General features: G+C 41.3%; 2 protein-coding genes across 12 annotated transcripts in view; one reads left to right on the plus strand and one right to left on the minus strand.

Annotated features, from left to right (window-relative positions):
* The window catches only part of OARD1 (O-acyl-ADP-ribose deacylase 1), a gene marked incomplete at its 5' end in the record, with an annotated part of 37,569 nt that extends 37,371 nt beyond the window's left edge, over positions 1-198 (minus strand). The window contains one exon of the mRNA XM_081866384.1: positions 55-198. Within this exon, the coding sequence (XP_081722510.1) occupies positions 55-198 (144 nt within the window). The remainder of the gene's footprint in view (positions 1-54) is intronic.
* NFYA (nuclear transcription factor Y subunit alpha) lies at positions 159-17,595 on the plus strand. 11 transcript variants are annotated; one of them, XM_081866365.1, is made up of 10 exons: positions 159-292; positions 4,050-4,168; positions 5,152-5,238; positions 7,842-7,988; positions 9,271-9,402; positions 9,566-9,671; positions 11,720-11,886; positions 12,136-12,309; positions 13,161-13,262; positions 14,544-17,595. In XM_081866365.1, the coding sequence occupies exons 2-10, from the start codon at positions 4,094-4,096 to the stop codon at positions 14,595-14,597; spliced, it is 1,044 nt and encodes a 347-aa protein (XP_081722491.1). In that variant the 5' UTR covers positions 159-292; positions 4,050-4,093; the 3' UTR covers positions 14,598-17,595. The 11 variants fall into 11 exon arrangements, with proteins under 11 accessions (XP_081722491.1, XP_081722492.1, XP_081722501.1 ...); XM_081866366.1 differs by having other exon boundaries at positions 15,852-17,595; XM_081866375.1 differs by having other exon boundaries at positions 11,738-11,886.
* Positions 17,596-19,623: the final 2,028 nt, after the last annotated feature.

Below are 19,623 nucleotides of genomic sequence, written 5' to 3' on the forward strand. Positions count from 1 at the left end.
CTGCACATGCGTAGAGAAGCTATCTAAAAGTAGAAGGCAACGAGGCGACTTAACGAGGGAGCGCACGACTGTTCCAACAGCGCGTGCGCGCAGAGTTTCAAACCAGCGCAAGCTTCGGCGGGAGGAGCTCTTCTTGCGGCGCCTGCGCGGAGGCCACCCTCGTCTTCTCTTTGTTGGGCGTCGGGGGTTGGGCGCCATTTTGCGCGGCGGCTGAGTGGAGGCGCTGATTGGGTTTCGGGGACCGGTGGCGGAGCCAATCAGAGCGGGACCCGAACCGGGGGAGCAAGGCACGGTGAGTGCGAGCAGCCAATATGGAGCCCCCGAGCGCCGGCCCAAGAGCCGGGATTGGCGGGGCCGAGTGGCCAGTCAGAAGGCCGCGCGCGGGCTAGGGCTGGGCGAGCGCTGGGGCAGCGAGTGGACGTGGCCCGTTGGGCGCCCGGATCGTGCGCTGAGGCGGGATGGGGTAGCCGAGAGGGTCACCCCAATGGGGAGAGGACGAGGAGGGATAGTCGGTGCCGTTCCGCCCTTGGCGCGGTGCTCCCGGGGCCGCCGGAGAAACCTCTGGGATGGCCTTTTGTGGCCCTCGCTGGGTTGGGGTTGAGGTTGCTGAGGAGGAAAGTGTGGGGAGCCCAGGGGAAGTCGCGTTATGGGGGGTGGCTTTCCTGGAAGGGGGAAAGCGGCCTCCGGTTCTTCCTCCAAGCTGACACGGCTGTGCCCAGTGTGGGACTCGTCACCCTGCGTGTGGCTGCCTACCACTGCCCAACGAGGTCAGTTTTGCTCGGACGCTGATCACGGCAACCAAAGGGCTCAGGGTCCCCTGCGAACCCTTCCTGCCTGTTTCTGGGCCCAGCTCTGGCCTTTGTCATAAAAAAAAGTACTCTTCGCTGAGACCCAGTACTGCAAGTGATAGGGCCTTTCGCTACACAAAGGCAGACAGACATCTCTTATTTGTCATGCTAGATTTCAGTATCTGTTAATAGCATGTTTTCTTCTCTCATATTAGAAATTTAGCCTCAATTTTGTGTGTGAATTTGATGAGGTGAGGTGGCTTTGTGATGTCCTTCCTACAGCAAAAAACAAAACTTCTGCATTAAACTTCATCTTAGCTGACATGTTTGCATTACAAAGGAGTGATCCGTCCTCTGCTTGAATTACATGTTTGCAGCTCAATTATTTTTCCATTGGGTTTTGTGATAATGATTTCATTATCCTATGAATGATGTAAGAATGAAATCTAGTAGAAATTAATGGAGTTTCCCATACCTAGATGGAACAAAACGCATTATATGATTTAGGGTTGAACTGTAAGTGATGGGAGCTATATGTATTCTCTGATGTGTATATAACTTCAGAATTCCAAGTTAAACTTGGAGAAGAGTTTTTTTAAAAAGCTGCTCATGAGGAAAGCTATTAACCATAGCTGTAGGCAATTGATAGACATTCAGGCAATGTTTTTCTTGCTTTTTTGCTTTCTAGATGTAGTGCAGTAATGTTATCAAGCTTTTCTTGGTGGTCATGTTTATTGATCTTTGTGTTGATCTTAGAGAATGTAAGAATTGAAATTTAAAATGTAATCCACCCTGAGTTGTGGCAGTAAGTGGTTGCCAGGTACCCGATCTATCTTCATAAGATGAGAAATCTGCAACATTCTTCTGCCGAAAACAAAGAAAGAGGTGAAGACTTGGCAGTAATAGGAAGTGTCACATTCATCCGACATCTCAGATGAAACACAGTTGGCATATATTTTGTATCAACTTAGATGGTTTAATTCTGCACCTGCCATCTTTTGGGGTCTTACTCTCCAAATTTTGTCTAAATGAATGCATGGGCAGGGCACCTTTGCTCATCATCAGCTGTTCTGGAGATCATCTGGATGAGGCGGAAGTGTACCTCCAGGGAGCTTAGTTACCAGCAAGGGAGGACCTCAGTGCACCCACCCAAACAGTTGACAGGCCAAAGCTACTGCTGGAAATAGTGGAAATACAAGCAGGGGCAGGGCTGAACTAACATAGGATTCATTGGATTATCTCAGTCTAGCAGGTGGCTCAACAACCTTCTCTCCCTTACCAGCATGAACAGTAGTGTTGTGGATGCAACAGAGGCTAGGCTGCTGCCTTAAGCCTGCTATGCAGGTGTTTGTATTGCTTCCTTATCTAACTCCAAAATTAATCCTGAGGTGATGTGAACATTTCAGAAAAACTGAAGTGCCACCCAAATAATACTATCACACGTTTCTGATCCTGCTGTTGCTTGTTCACAGTTTACTTTGCAGCTTGGCTCTGCTGGAGGTTGCTCTAGTATCTGCTGCCAATTGGTGAGTGTGAGTTTAAGCTTAGAGTAAATTTATGTCTTCTTATCTCCAGCTTTCAGTTTCCAGTAGGTTAACAGCTGGGTTTGATTGCCTGCCTTTGACAGTGGGTTTCTCCTAGCCCTGCTTGGGTTCCAGACAGCAGTAATGCTGAAGGGGAAAGAAGTAGGTAGATCAGCAAGTAGGTAGTCAGGGAAGAAGGTACAGGATACTCCATAGTTGGAGCTGCTTCCAGGTTACCATAGAAGCAGAAGCAGTAAGTCCATTCTGACATTAGTTGTGCAGCATGGAACCCCCTGAAAGGTGACTCTTTACCCACTGCTAATGTATCATCAGGAGGCCCACAACACATAAGTAGAATCTGCAATGGACTCCTTCCCAGATCAATATTGCCCCAATTTTGGGAAGAGCTGTGGCATAGATTTCTGCTATGTAGTCTTGTGCTTGTGTTTCCTGTAGGACAGAAAAGCCCTGCTGCTGGTGCAGCTTCCACAGTTGAGTAGCACTGGAACAGGGCTAGGAGAGCATGCATTCCATCCCTACCCCAATCCTATTGCCTGAAACATCGCTTCTGGCAATCCTGGCTTCAAATTCTCTGTCGCATCATCTTGGGTGCAGTTCTTGTTGAAAGCATTATAAATATTTGCAACAGGGCATTTTGGAGAGAAAATTACAGAGCGTGTTATAAACTTTATTACTTTGAAATACTTTAGAATGCAGTCTGTCACCTGGTGTGGTGGTGACTGCATCTGAATTTTCAGATGGAAAATTGTTGGATAGGAGGTTGTTGGGTTAAGGCCATGGAAATAGTGTTTTGTGTTTTAAATTGTAAATGTTGCTTAATTCTGCAGTTTCTACACAGTGTACCATAAGATCAGAAAACTCAAATTGCCTACAGAAAACATATTAACCAAACACCAGATGTTCAATAGGGAGGGGTCCTGCCTGATCCCATCCAGGAGGAAACACCACAGAATTGGTTACAGCTCCCAGTGGATAAGATGTGTATCTGAACCATTAGTGGGAAAGGCATTAACAGTGAATCTCTCAAAGACCTCAGTGACTGGTCAGGAATATAACGTATTGGGGTTCTTAAGGTATCCTTGTTCCAAGTTGTAAAGAGCCTTGTAAATCAATAAAATTTGTTTATTTATTTTTTAAAAAAATTATGCCACCCTTCATCAGAAGACCACAGGATAGTTTGCAACATACAACAAGTGTAGCATAATACCTGCAGAGCATAAACGTCAAATGAATTATATAAATACAATCCTAGTAATTAGAGATAAACAATAAATACAGATTATCTCAGCAGCAGCATAAAAGAAGAACAGAATATCTAATATACAAAAACAGCACAAAAAATACAGAATGATAGGCTCTTGTAGTATACAGATTATATGAAATGTCCAGGCAACAATCTGGGTATGCAGAATCCAAAATCTTTTATGCCTAAGGCACCTTTAAGTGAAAAATTTAAGCCAAACTGTATAGAAAACAAAAATGAAACTTAACCATTTAAAAAAGATGAAAGCTTGTCTTTCTGAAATGCCCTTCCATAGCTACATTCACTATTTGTATTGGCTGCACAAGAGTTATCTCAAATGTATCGTGCTAAAATTTATTTAACTGGGATTATTTGAAGGAAAGGAGGACTCTGCTCAGGTATCCTAACACATTTGTAGTTATCGTAAGTGAATTCAGATCTTGATCATTGTTTGAAATCCTCTCTGCTTTTTAGGTTTCCAGTTGAGGACTGAATAGAGGATTGGCACTACGAAAACAATGGAGCAGTACACAGCAAACAGCAATAGTTCAACAGAACAGATTGTGGTGCAGGCTGGACAAATTCAGCAACAGGTATGGAAAATTACTTTGGGTGGCCAACTCATGCATTTTGGTTCTTAAATTCTGCTTTAGAGGCCAACAATAATAGATTCTTCATTGCTAATTATTACTTTATTCAGACATATATGTGTATGTGTTTTCAAAAACTCCATACCTGTTTTAAATATTAAGAATATGCAGCACAATAAATAATTGCAGGACATTTTGTCTTTCAAACTTGTATTTTTCCAGATTGTTCCCACCCAGTCCCCAAAGTGGTTCTTGTTTTCTCCAACAGTGTGTAAGCTGTTACTTTTATGAAATTTTATTATAGTCTACGGAAAAATGAATAGTTAGTGACTTATGCAGTCTTAAGTGACATCAGCATCACTCAATGAAATCTTTATTGACTTTTATTTTTTTGTAGTAGGTAGGTGTTTTGGTCATTTTTGTAAAGGTGTTACAATCCTGTTTGTGTAGTACTGTGTTAAGATGTCCTTCAACTCTAAGCTTTAAAACACAATGTAGCAATATGTAGGTAAGGGAATAGGTGCTGTTTTAGTATGAAGTGGAAAATATAATAGACTTTTACTTCCCTTTGTCTTACCTTGCTACCATTTTCTTACGTGTATGTGCTTTTTTCTGAGAAAAGTCCTGACACCACAATGTTAAGGCTGCACTGATTTAGGCTCCATGCAGTGAGAAAGTATTCAAAATTTTTCTTGAGAGTATAAAGACCTTCAGTGGGCTATTTATTTATTTTGTGCTCCTCATGAAACCTGCAGCTCATTATAAGGAACTTTGAAGAGCTTTTACCGGTATATTTATCCTGGGGGCAACAGCAGTACAGTGTTGTTCTTTTTTCAGCCTGTGTCTCGGTCTAAACACTGGAGGTGAACCAGATAACTCCCCTTCACAGGACTCCTTGTCCTTCTCCCTGCAGTAAGGCTATTTCTTGTCTTGAACTCTTCCTTTCCTCCTGCAAAGTTTTAAGCTCTTCCTGTTCCTGTTCCCAGCAGCAGGGCGGTGTCACTGCTGTCCAGTTGCAGACTGAGGCCCAGGTGGCATCTGCCTCAGGCCAGCAAGTCCAGACCCTCCAGGTAGTGGTGTCCTATCTGTTGTGTTTATGTGAGCACTGCATGAATCACCCCATCACCTCATGTTTGATGCTGTGTTTGCATTGGGGCTTGAAATAGGAACAGAAAAATAGTGGCAGTATACTTGCTCTGTAACCGGTTATGGCTTATGCTAACAGTAGAGAACATTAGAGTTAACATGGTTGGAACTGACCTTGCAGATAAAAACGCATGCAGCAAGTCCAGATCCATGAAACTTCTACTTTGCAAATACAAAGATGAGTAACCCTTTCTTATAGCCTCTCTTTGGGAAGGAAAATCTAGATGAAATTAGACATGTTGAGAGAGTGACAGATTCCCCTCACCCAGTCTGTTGTTTGAAGAAGACACACTTTTTTAAATAATAAAAAAAATATCTTGCCTGACCAGTATAGATAATGGATTGTTTATGTTCTAATCAGAAAATCTGTAAACTATATTTTTTAAAAAAATGAAACAAAAACAGATTACATCCATTGGAGGTATATTTCAAACCCTGGTTTGTGCTCTGTGAAACTATTAATGTCATTGTGAACATCTTCTCATTTGGTTAAATATGCCAGGATTGCTGTGGATGTTTTTATTTCTTTTCTTGAATGGTGTTGTTTCTAATTTGGCTTGAATTGACTTGGGTTGGTTTTTTTGGCTTGCTAGAGCATTTGAATTAGTATTCAGTAATTTATTATTCTGAGTGGTGAACTAATTAAAATGGCTTGCTTGCATTTGCTTGACTTCGCCTGGATTATATATTTTGTTCCTCTTCTGCTCTCCAACCTGTCATTCTAAGACTGCGGAAAACTTTATTGTAGAATTTGAGAAAGGTAGAGTTGACTTTTGTTGATTTCTACAGCAGATATGTTTGTCAATATACATCTCACTTTAGCTTTCTTTTCTTCTGTTTTCGACTACTCTTTCATTTCCTAAATGAAATGTAACTCTACATGAACTAGTCCAAAGCCCATTCATTCAAAAGAATATTTCTTGTGTCAGGATAATGGCCCATCAAACTCTGGCTTTTCCCTCACAGCACAAGCTAATGATTGAGGTTTCAAGGTAGCTCACATAGTAATCAAAGCTCCTAAAGACAAATTAGAGTGCTATATGTATCATACTCCATTCTCATAATTCCAAGGGACTACTTGGAACTGTTTGCCTATTCACTACTGAGTTCATGTATTGCTGTTGGCGTATACAACCTCAAACAACCTTGGACCCGGATGCCTAGCAGATCTTCTCCCCCTATACATACCCATGATCAGTTTGCTAAGATCTTCCTGGTTATAACACAATCAGTGGAATGCCACCTTTTCACATCTAAAAGGCTGGCCTTCTGGTTATCCTCCCACCTGCAGTCCATGAGCTGGAAAGTAGTTATATTTAAATGCTTATTGAAAACACACTTTTATGCAGGCTTCCCCTGGATTCTAAAGTTTACTGCCCTGTTCTGTTGATAGGTATATTAAGCGATCTAGTTATATATTTTTATGGTAAGTAGTAATATTTTGCTCTGGATATTTTATTTAAACCTCTTGGGGTTCATTTATATTGTTGTTTAGTCATTTAGTCGTGTCCAACTCTTCGTGACTCCATGGACCAGAGCACGCCAGGCACTCCTGTCTTCCACTGCCTCCAGCAGTTTGGTCAGACTCATGTTTGTAGCTTCGAGAACACTGTCCAACCATCTCATCCTCTGTCATCCCCTTCTCCTTGTGCCCTCCATCTTTCCCAGCATCAGGGTCTTTTCCAGGGAGTCTTCTCTTCTCATGAGGTGGCCAAAGTATTGGAGCCTCAACTTCACGATCTGTCCTTCCAGTGAGCACTCAGGGCTGATTTCCTTCAGAATGGATCATTTATATTAAATTATATAAAATATTTCTTAGAAATCATATATCCAGTTTAGTAATACTTATTTACTATGTGAGTTGCCTGGAGACCTCAGTGATTAGGTAGTGTTTGTCTCTCCCTTGAGCTCTGGTTGCTTCATGTTGCAAACTGCTACATAAGACGGGCAGAGGTGAAAACACTCTTGGTCTTCCTTTTTTTCCAACATGGCTGAGGGCAGAACTACATGTTACAGACAATGTGGAGCTACTGCCAAAAACTGAAGTGAGATCCGGGCTGTGAAAGTTAATGTCAGCTTTCATAAATGTGGTGCCTTCAAGCTGTTTTCATCTACAACTTGCATCATTGGACTGGTGGGAGTTGTAGTCCACAGCATCCATTGAACACCAGGTTGAAAAAGGCTGCCTTGTGCTACATTTGATGTGCTGAGGGATATATTGTTACAGAGTTTCAGGTCTCTGGCTACATAGGCCATTTGCTTTATATTTTATCAGCATAGCCATTGGTGGTGAATTATTTCTTTCTCTTAGATTTGATGTAATTGTGCATTTGAGAAATTCCTTGAACCAAACATTTTAAAGTCATCAGTGCTGGAAGTTTGAGCCTAAGGTGATGCATGAATGAAACTTCATTACTGCTGTGTTTGGAGCCTTCTGCACAATGCTTGAACGGTAGATCATAATGCATGATGCAACAGGCTTATTGGACTTCTATTTCATTGTGGTTCTCCCCTTTGTCCATTTCTTTAGGTCCAGGGCCAACCACTGATGGTACAAGTGAGTGGAGGCCAGCTGATCACATCAACTGGTCAACCAATCATGGTACAGGCTGTACCTGGGAGTCAAGGTCAGACCATTATGCAAGTTCCAGTTTCAGGATCACAAGGACTTCAGCAGGTCAGTATGCCCAAATCTATGAGCTGTAATAAAAGCCAGCAGTGGCTTGCTGGATACCACAAGGAAGCTCACTAAGCGCATTAACAAAGGCAGCCATCACTTGCTGTTTGACCTCATCATCTGGTGATCAGATATATGATGCTGCTGCTCACACAGGCCTATTCTTCATTGTCTTGATGTATTAGTTTAATTCCTTTTAAGAACCATCTGTGCTGCTGGGGGCAAATACAATATAGGAATTATGTGTCGTGTGAAGAAATACTTCCTACAAAAATATGATATATAATAGAAATTACAGGAAATTGGCTTTAGAAGAGACCTTTACTTCTTAACATAATTTTAGCTGTGTTTCATACAGTAGTATTTGTGTAAAGTCACAGCAATTTTTACCAGGTTTTGCATTGTGAACATTGCTCCTGAATTGCACCTCTTCATAGTAACATCTCCAATGTGCCTTGCTTTGCAGAAATTAATGGATTTCATACATTTTAGTTTCTTGCCATATAGAGGTGCATTCAGAAGAAATATTTGTCTTGCTGTGCTGAAATGATGGGAAGTACCTTTACTGGTAGAAGCTTCCTATGTTAAAAATGAATGTGAAAACTGAATTATAGAGAAGAAAAACTTTTCAAGTATACGTAAAAGATCTTCCACCTGCCTGGAAACTAAATAACCCAGTTTATGGTCTAACAGCAAAGACAGCAATAGCTTGAGAAAGTATTAGTAGAGAGAACCGCTGCCACTTGCCCTTGTAGTGTTTCACTCCTGGGAGAATGAAAAGTTTTTTGTTTTGTTCTTTAGGCCTTCCTCTGATCCAGCTGTAGATTTTCTCTGGGTTGTTCCCACCACTAGGGTCCCAGTTTTTCAGTTCTATATTAGAGGAAGACAAAGAAGTTGCCACTTTTCTTTCAAGCTGGTTGCTTTATCTACAATACTGTCTTGTATCATATGCATGGTCGTGTTTGCTTAGGACTGAAAGGGAGAGATTTTGTTGCTGAAATGTGATAACTGGCTCCTAGGATTTTAAAGTATTGTTCTAGCCCTGCTATTTAATAGTCCCATTGTTACAGTCCTGATGGGATATAGTAAGTGGCACAGACGAATCTCCCATCTTTGCTTTATCATTGAGCGGAAGTAATTTCTGCCTCCATTTTAAAGGTATTAGTACCGGATTTGGTTTTACATGTTTTGATTGTCTTAGCCTAATATATACTGTCAATGTTAAGTTTAGCTTTATTAGATTTATCTGATTATTCTGTCCTGCTGATTCTTCCTTTCACAGATTCAGTTGGTCCAGCCTGGTCAGATTCAGATTCAGGGTGGTCAAGCAGTGCAAGTTCAGGGTCAGCAGGGCCAGACTCAGCAAATCATCATCCAGCAGCCACAGACAGCAGTTACTGCTGGCCAGACACAGGTAACATAAAAGAGGAAGATTGCAGGGGGCACTGAGGGAAATGAAACGAACAAGAATGCTGATCTTGGCACATCTGAATTGCAATGTGAAGTTAGGAAGTCCCAAGGCATTGTAGTTTTGCATTGCTTAGTGTTTCATCTCATGGGATGTTTTTAATTTGCAGACACAGCCACAAATCGCGGTTCAGGGACAACAAGTAGCCCAGACGGCAGAGGGACAGACAATTGTCTATCAACCCGTTAATGCTGATGGAACAATTCTTCAACAAGGTAGGAATTCTACATGCCACAGTATACTATTTCACTTTCTTTTTTAAAAAAAATTGACGGTTACCAGAGCAAGATACATACTGTTTGCTTTTTTATAGCATTTAGGCACCAAGGTGATGCCATTAAAATTGATGAACATTTTTAACCCTATAAAAAAATTCCTTCCAGTAGCACCTTAAAGACCAACTAAGTTAGTTCTTGGTATGAGCTTTCGTGTGCATGCACACTTCTTCAGATACACTGAAACAGAAGTCACCAGACCCTTCTATATAGTGAGAAGGTGGGGAGGGGTATTACTCAGAAGGGTGGTGGGAATGGGTGATTGGCAGATAGCTGTGATGAGCCTGTTGACGACTCTTAACGACTGCAATAGGTCTTACAGGAAAAAGCAATGGGTGAGAAGGTGAAAAATGGATTTGTCATGTATAATGAGATAAGAATCCAATGTCTTTGTTCAGACCAGGTCTCTCCATGGTTTTAAGTTTGGTAATAAGTTGCAATTCAGCAGCTTCTCTTTCCAGTCTATAGGGTTAGTCTATAGGCAACTTATTACCAAACTTAAAACCATGGTTAGCCTATAGACTAACCCTATAGACTGGAAAGAGAAGCTGCTGAATTGCAACTTATTACCAAACTTAAAACCATGGAGAGACCTGGTCTGAACAAAGACATTGGATTCTTATCTCATTATACATGACAAATCCATTTTTCACCTTCTCACCCCTTGCTTTTTCCTGTAAGACCTATTGCAGTCGTTAAGAGTCGTCAACAGGCTCATCACAGCTATCTGCCAATCACCCATTCCCACCACCCTTCTGAGTAATACCCCTCCCCACCTTCTCACTATATAGAAGGGTCTGGTGACTTCTGTTTCAGTGTATCTGAAGAAGTGTGCATGCACACGAAAGCTCATACCAAGAACTAACTTAGTTGGTCTTTAAGGTGCTACTGGAAGGAATTTTTTTATTTTGTTTTGACTATGGCAGACCAACACGGCTACCTACCTGTATTTTTAACCCTGTTTTGTAAGGATCATTGTACCAAGAACCTACAGTTCTATGTTCATAGTTACAACATTTGTATACTCAGGAAGGAGTGTGCAATTATGAAGGAGTGTGGGATGTTTACCCCATGGTGTTTATTGTGTGGTTTCTGAAGTGAAACTCAAAAGTCCCAGTCTCCTGAAATACCAAAATAGGTTTTTTCCCCTGAATTAATTTTAAATAAAAGGACACATTCTACTCATGTAAAAACACGCTGATTCCTGGACCATCCGCAAGCCGGATTGAAAAGGCGTTTGGGCCGCATCCGGGCCTTAGGTTGCCTACCCCTGGGCTAGGGCTTGCCGATCAGAAGGTTGGCGGTTTGAATACCCGCAACAGGGTGAGCTCCCATTGCCCGGTCCCAGCTCCTGCCAACTTAGCAGTTTGAAAGTATGTCCCAAAGTGCAAGTAGTACCGCTCCCACGGGAAGATAAACAGCGTTTCCATGTGCTGCTCTGGTTTCGCCAGAAGCGGCTTAGTCATGCTGGCCACAAGACCCAGAAAAACTGTCTGCGGACAAACGCTGGCTCCCTCGGCCTGTAAAGCGAGATGAGTGCCGCAACCCCAGAGTCGTCTGTGACTGGACTTAACTGTCAGGGGTCCTTTACTTTTTAAATAAGTCCCATTTCTCAGTTATGGCTGATAGTCCTTCATATGCATATCCTTCATGAATGAACATGCAATCCCCTTTTAAAGCCATCCAATCTAGATGCTGCTGCCTCTTGCAGTGGTGGTGTTAGTTCAGTTATTTACCAAGGGGAAGTTAAAATCTTCATACTCCATCTCTTGCATTCTTATCTGGGGGTGGGAAAGCAGAAGTCTTTATTTTTCTGTTGTATGAGGAGCATGTGGATGTGGATTAATCTATTAAAATATCTGAAAAAAATCTCATTTTTTCAAATCCACAGGTAAATTTCAGGGCAGAGTGAATAAAATCCGAAGTGGGACTAATTATGTTCCCTTCATCTTTGTGTTTGTGTATGTTTTTGTTTTTGTTCCTTAAAGTTACAGTCCCTGTTACAGGCATGATCACCATCCCAGCAGCCAGTTTGGCTGGAGCACAAATAGTTCAGACTGGCGCCAACACCAACACAACCAGCAGTGGACAAGGAACTGTAACTGTGACGCTGCCTGTGGCTGGAAATGTGGTTAATTCAGGTGGAATGGTCATGGTGCGTATTGCCTTTTTCTAATTACCCCATTTCTTTGCTGAATCTAATGCACTGAATCTGTAGAATAAATGATTTATTCCACATGGCAGCCTTTTGCTTTGCTCATAATGGGAGCAGGGGTTTATAGATTTTAGGAAGTTATATTTGATCTTTGGCTTTCTGTAAGGTATATTCAGGACTACATTAAATTGAATATGGTGTGGAGAGATGTATTCATTTTAACTAATCTCTTTCCTTCCCTTGATGCAGATGGTACCTGGTGCTGGATCAGTGCCAGCCATCCAGAGAATACCTTTGCCTGGAGCTGAGATGCTTGAAGAGGAGCCGTTGTATGTGAATGCGAAACAGTACCATAGGATTTTGAAGAGGAGGCAAGCAAGAGCTAAGCTGGAAGCCGAAGGGAAAATTCCAAAAGAGAGGAGGGTAAGGCTATGATCTAACGTTCATGAGAGGCAGAGAAACAGTAACATTTACTGTGTGTCCTTAAAATTGCCTATGTTCCTATTATAGAAATTCCTCTCATTTTCCTCTCCTTAGTTACAGTAGACTTCAAATATTTCAACCATGCTGGGTTCAAAGAACATGCTTTCTGGACTTGGCCACCAGAAGCTTTCTTCCTTATATCACTGAAGCAGAATTAGTCCTGGCTTCATTTAGACATAGTATAACTTATTGATTTGGAAAATGTTGGTTGGCAGCTCACTGTTTAAAGGGCTATTCTCCTAAAAATTAAGGAGAACTACATCTAGTCAATGTGGAGAACAACTTTACACTTGCTGCAGCTGATGGTTCCCTGATAGCCCCATCAACTTGAGGCATGGGGACATGGCACAGGCTGCCACAGCCATGACTATTTTAAAACTGAGATAAATTATTTTATTTATATTTACCATAATTTCAATTAGATTGAAAGTTTTAATACATGTTCTTAGAAGTTTGAGCAGGGGACTGGAGTGTTCTTTCCCCTCTTGGTTTCATTTGGAGGCAAAGAATAGGCGGGGGGTGTTTGCTCTTTGACCTCAAGTCATCAAATCTTTGTTGTGGCAAAGTCCAGCTGAAGCCAACAGAAGAGGTTAGCTACAACTAAAGTTCCATTGCTTTCAACAAGCTGGAGTGGGGCTTTTGTGTCTCGCTGCATTTCCATGTTGTAGATTTGGAAGAGTTCTTTTGCATTTTGCGCCTGCTTTCTGCTTGTAGTACAAAGTGGATGATCTAGTCACACACTTGTATATGGGATCACTTACATCCTTACAACTTTGTGATTTTCTGTGCAGAAATACCTGCATGAGTCCCGACACCGTCATGCCATGGCAAGGAAGCGGGGGGAAGGTGGACGGTTTTTTTCACCGAAAGAAAAGGATAGCCCCCACATGCAGGTGAGCAAAACTTTCCTCTTTGTTTTAATCAGAGTTTGCATACATATGGTTCCAATTTATTTGCAGCCAGTTCCAAGAAAACCTTTGTGCAACATCTCTAATAACTTTGCTAAGCTTGCAGACCTAGTTTCAAAGTACTTGTGATTCTTCCTGGTTCCCACTGAGGCTTTCAGAGAGATCTCCCAACCCTGTTAAGTTACAAGTAACTTTGGGTGGTATTCAATGCAAAAGCAGAACAGACCTCTGTTCCTGCAGTAAGCAGGGCTTCGCTACTCTCTCATCCCCTCTCCACACCTTCACAGTCTGCTCTGGAGATCTGTGGGACCATCAAACAGATTTTGTAAGGAGAAGAGAGGGTGGTGAAGGCCTGCTGAACAAGTGGAAATCAGTTCATGCAGTGTTGGATTTTGCCCTCTGTGGAGATGTGATCCACTTTAGAAAATACTCCTCTTATGGTAAAGACTAGAATTGATCTGGGATGGTTCAGCATTTCAAGTTTTGGGGGCTATATTTTCTGGGACATATAGCTGTGGGCACTGGTACAATACCACTTAATAATCTGGCACACACAAAATACTCTTAATTTCTAATATACTCTTTAAAAAAATAACATAATAATGCTCTTGTACAATACTAGTTGCATCATTATACAGACAAGCTTGTGACCAACAAAACTGTGGCTTGAAGCTGTCGCTGATAAGATTCAACCCCAGTTTTAAAGATGACAAGCTAATCTGGTTTGTTTTATAGAATTGCTTTTACTTTTCACGGTAGATGGGGAAGCAGTCTGAATGCTGCTTATTAGCTACATGGGCTGCATCATGGTTGATCTGAAATACTCTGATTCCTTTTGCTCCGGATAGGCCAAAGTCTATTAGGAGCTGTATGACTGACATGTTTCAAAATGTAAACTGTAGCACAAAACTCTTACTAGGTACTTCTTCTTTCAGAGAGACTCCTTTGGTAGTTCTGACACCCTCAGAAATGCAGAGAATGATGAGAGAGCTTTTAACCTAACCTGTGCTGCGTTTGTCTAGAACTGTTTTACTTGTTTGAATTGTATGATTAAACCCACCTTCAGTCCTTATGGTGAAGAGCGGGTAAAAAAATAATACAAACAAACCCACACTTTCCTCCACATCTAGTTCAGTGCTATAGCCACAGCACTAAACAGTTGGGTGTCTACCTTAAAGGGCAGGCTGTTGTTGTTTGTATTTAAATGCTATTATGAAGAGGCTGCAGGTTACAAAACTGTTCTTTCCCCCTTCCTCATCTGTATAGGATCCTAGCCAGGCAAACGAAGAAGCAATGACACAGATGATTAGAGTATCCTAACAGCCAGCTAAAGAACAGAGCGTCTGGACTAATATCTTGTGTCTCTGGAGCTGTTCCCTATCCTACCTATCAAACAAACTTCTGAATGGGAAAATTTGCCATATGCACAGCCTGTTCTCGTTTTAAGAACAAATGCCACACTCTCAGTGAGTGGTTTGTCTTAGACTTTTAACTGCAGTGGACTCAGCACATGGAAACACCTATGAACCCACCCAGTTCAGACCAGGGAGTTGAAAAGTCAGACTCAACAGAGCTTTAACATCCTTGACAATAAGTGTGGCACAGCTTGAAACTGCCACTGCCTCAGCAATAACTAGCAGGTTGAAATAGGGCTAGTTACACCATTTGGAAGCCATGGCTCTTGTACCACACAGGAATGCTAATATTTGAAGCAGCCAGAGCTCAATGTAGCCGCCTTGGTCCCCGCTGCTCCCCACAACCTCAGATTTTATATCTTCTGGTAACGCATCTTTCCACTGCAGAAGCATCTTCTGTAATAGAACTCTTGACACGACACTGAAAGTTTTTCTCAGCGTACTGTCCTACGTAAACTGTTGCCAACTATTTGTGACAGAATTAATCCATTATCACAAAGTATTGGAAAGTTAGAAGACTTGGGGTAATGCATGCATGTTCCATTGGATAGCAGAGAAATTGTATAGTGGCTCAGGGGACAGTCATGGGTCGTTGGGGGAAGGGGTGGGGATAGATCTTGGTGTCAGAGCTAATAATGTGTGTCAGTTAAAGTTCACTGACATGCTGTTCCAGCAGGCTGAGAAATGCACATCTTCTGAAATGCACATACTGCCGCTGTCTTTGGTGCAGTTTCTCCAATATCAGAGCATTAGATACAGTGTTGTGAGCATTATTCAGGATGTGACACATACTTTGCCCTAACCAAACCCTATGTTGTTAACATCCTCCTGTAGCTCAGATTGCATTGTCCATGAGAATTAACGTGAACAAGCTTTTTATTTAATCATCTCTGTAAAATGGCACTTAATTCTGTAACCTTCGTTTTCTGTTCTGAGGGACTTTTTCCTCATTTTGATTGTTTATCATTATGTTTATCATTATTGGATTGTTAATCATTTTGAGAAGTGACAAAAAAAAGAAGTGGAGTTTCTTTCTGCCAAGCATCACTTGCTACCTTTTTCACTTCTCCCAAGATTTTCTTTCTTCCCTTATTGCAACTTGCTTGGGCAATGCCATGAGGTCCAGCTAGCACTATGTTATGTTCTTTTATATTCACAGGCTTATGTTTAAGCCTGCATTGCTTACCGAGATTGAGAGTGAAGGAGGATTGGAGGAGGCTCGTCTCTGAAAGATGGGAGACGAACTACAGTAGCAAGACTGAGGGGCTGCATAAAAAAGAAGGTGCCTGGAAGTTGACTGTTAAGTTTTTAAGAGGGATCTCGTGGCATCAGAACAGGTGTCATGAGGTAGCCCTCCCTAGTTAAAAAAAGTAGAACTCATTTGTCACTTGATTTGAAATAGCTTGGATATGGGCACCTTCACAAGGCCCCCTTTTCATGACATAAAAAGATAATAATTCAGGAGAGTGGATTTGAGAGAAAATAATTGGTACTAGTAAATCAGCAGAGATTGCTTATCCAGTGGACTAGAACAGTGCAGCTTTCAGATTGGCTAACTTAATTCCAACCAATGAAATGTTAAGGCAACCGATAAGCAAGTGTGATGTCAAACTCTAGAATGCGTTTGGAGAAAACAACGTAAAATGAGATGTGGAGCAGAGTTTAAGCTATTTATCACCATGCTGTACATGGTGTTCCAGTGCTCTAATATAAGTTATTGTAAGCAAAGATGTGTGCTTTTTTTGTATCAACTGCACTTATCCTTTTAAGCCTTTGTGCAGGTTGCATGTTTCTAAACCTTTTTGTTTTTAATCCCCATTAGCCTTTCTGTTTGCTTCTTTGCATTTGCCAGCATCCTGGGTGCCTTTGATTACCATTGTAGTTTTCTTCAACAGGCTATTTCCATGTCATCTAGTGTTTCTTTTCACTGGTTTTACAATAAAATATCCAGTCTTAGTGAAGGAACAGTGAATACTTTTTTTAAATACTGTTTTTCAGTTGTAAATATCTAAAGCATTGGTACGTTCTGAGATACTGATAGACATGGTCAGGAGGAAATACTGTATAGTCTGAATTAAAGATGTTTCTCCATGTGTTTCCCTTTTCAGTTATCAGTTTTATCACTGCAGACTGGGATGGTAAGGGAATCAAGGTTCTCCTAATTCTTTGTGTGTGTAAAATCATAATATGACATTTGCATCTTTAAAAAGACCAAGCCATCGCTACCTTTTTCAACCTAAAAACAAAAACAAAAAATGCTCTTTGATAGCTATATGTAGATGGTGCAGACACCTTTTTAATTTTTGGTCTATAGTTAGGTTTTTCTGTAATGGTGTAAAATGTCCTGATAGGATCTATTATACCAATGTCTTAGACTTCATGTGTGTAGGTCAAACTTGTTTCAGAATATTTGTTAACATTAGGAGTCTCAAACTGCAACGTGTTGCAAAATGTTCTGTTCCTGGATAAAAAACTAAAAGCAGAAGTAATGCCAAGTGCAAACTCTTAATTGGAAATTAAAAATCAGGCTATGAAATATTTAATTGGGGATAGACTTAAGGGATAAAGCTGGAGTGGGTTTGAAGGAAATGTAAATTCTTCTATTGACCTATAAAACACTGGAACATTGAGCCCATTTAAAGCGGTTTGATACTTAAGGGTTGGCGTAGAAACCTCCAAGGCTAAACTTCGACAAATATTTTGCATGTAAAAAAAATAAATCAGTTTCTTGGGTTGTGAATGGGGATTGGAGTATTGATATTTGTGAAACCGTAAGGCAAAGTTTGTACATAGTTCAAAAGTTTATAATTTTTTATGCTGCATTTTGAAGTGTATTTTGTCTTTAATAGATACAACTGTAAGTACTGTGTACACTATTCAGCCAATAAAATGTTTATAAAATATGCTGTTGACTTCGAGTCTGATTACTATTTATTATTATTTGTAATCACTTACAGTACAATCACTCATGCATCATTTGGAACTACACTCCTGCTCAGCAATTGAGAAGAAATAAATAACTAAATACCAGAGCCAGCAGGTGGGGTATCATTCCTCCTGAGAAGGTGAAATGCTTGCCCTGATGATGCAACAATTGTCTTAGCGTGATGTTGAATTCCTCCTGCAGTCTAGGGGTATAGTAAGAGTTTGGACATGCATTGTTTTTAATATGCTATAGTTTGCATTGAGTATAAGACTTTGACTGCAGCTAATAGATTCCAGCGAAGGTATAGGAGCAGCTGGATTGCATTGTGGGCGTGCACCATCTGATTGCTGCCCCATTTTTTTCAAAATAGCGTGCTGGGAAACTGAAGTTTGTTTCCACATGAGCAAGGGGATTTGGGGTGTAGAGAGAGGAAGCATTCAAATTTTAAAGCCCACACCCGTAGCCTGGAGTGGAACAATTCAGAAAGAGCTGCATCACATCAGTCTCAGACATGAGGTGTCAGCTTGAGGCACAAGTTGAATCAGGGTGACGAATTCCTGCTGCTCGTTTTATTTTCTGACCCATCAGTAGCTATTCTGATACCTATCCCTCCAAGTATATATTATATATATTAAAGCCTAGCATTGATGGATAGGATATATAAAACAGGTATGGATAACTAATACTTTCAAGAGCCTAGTAGATGAATTTGTCATCTAATCATGTACTTAAACTACTGTGAAGTATAACAACTTAGGGTCTGATATATGGGTGTATATCCATTTTATAAAATATTGCAGCATGACCTCTCATTCATGGGGTTTGCAATTTCACAAACTATAATGGAATATAGATTATATAATAAAAAAGGTTTACAAGAGACATTTTTGGAATTCGGAGTTTGAAAGATTGTTTCCAAGAGCTTGCCTCTCTTGTAGCTTGGTGCCACACAAACTTAGTGGTTTTGCTCTGTTGGACTTCTATTTCCTTATCTTCCACCCCCCTTAACTGTCCCTGAGGGAATAATTGGCAGAAGAAGTAAATGTCTGAGAAGTCATGGTTACATCAGTTAAAATAAAAATGCAAGGTAATATCTTTTAATTGGATCAACTTATGTTTTTGAAGGAGGGACGCGGGTGGTGCTGTGGGTTAAACCACAGAGCCTAGGACTTGCCAATCAGAAGGTCAGCGGTTCGAATCCCTGCGACGGGTCAGCGGTTTGAATCCCTGCGACGGGGTGAGCTCCTATTGCTCGGTCCCTGCTCCTGCCAACCTAGCAGTTCAAAAGCACATCAAAGTGCAAGTAGATAAATAGGTACCGCTCCAGCGGGAAGGTAAACAGCGTTTCCGTGCGCTGCTCTGGTTCGCCAGAAGCAATTTAGTCATGCTGGCCACATGACTCGGAAGCTGTACACCAGCTCCCTCGGCCAATAAAGTGAGATGATCGCCGCAACCCCAGAGTCATTCACGACTGGACCTAATGGTCAGGGGTCCCCTTTACCTATGTTTCTGCAGAGTCCACACACATTTCTGTATTATAGTGTGTGTAGCTGTGTAGAATGCCTCTAAGCTGTGGAAACAGATCATCCGTTTTAAGGAAAACAGGTCATCTCAGTGTTGACAAGGTTTACCCCTCTGTATGGTTTCCTGTGCGTTCCCCATCATTGTCAAGTGGACAGAAGGTTTCACTACTTAGCAGCAGCTTCGGATGCTTTGCTGCATAATAGTAGTAAATAATAGTACTTCTATAGCACCAAGTGCAGTTTGGTATGGTGTTTGAACAACACTGATTGTGAAAGTGTATAAAGCAATGTATTTTTTTATTTGCTGTTAACTCTACTTCATTGTTGAGCAAGCTAGTGTAGTCCACTGAATAGTGAGCCAAACTTGGGACTCTGGAGTTTTTGCTCATTAGCTCTCATAAGTCCTTGCCTTTCAGCTTCAGATTCCCATCTGTAAAACGGGAATGTTGCTGCAACAACCAAAAATCCCCTACCTATGAATG

This window comes from Podarcis erhardii (assembly GCF_964252035.2).
Source record: "Podarcis erhardii genome assembly, chromosome: 6".
Lineage (NCBI taxonomy): Eukaryota > Metazoa > Chordata > Lepidosauria > Squamata > Lacertidae > Podarcis > Podarcis erhardii.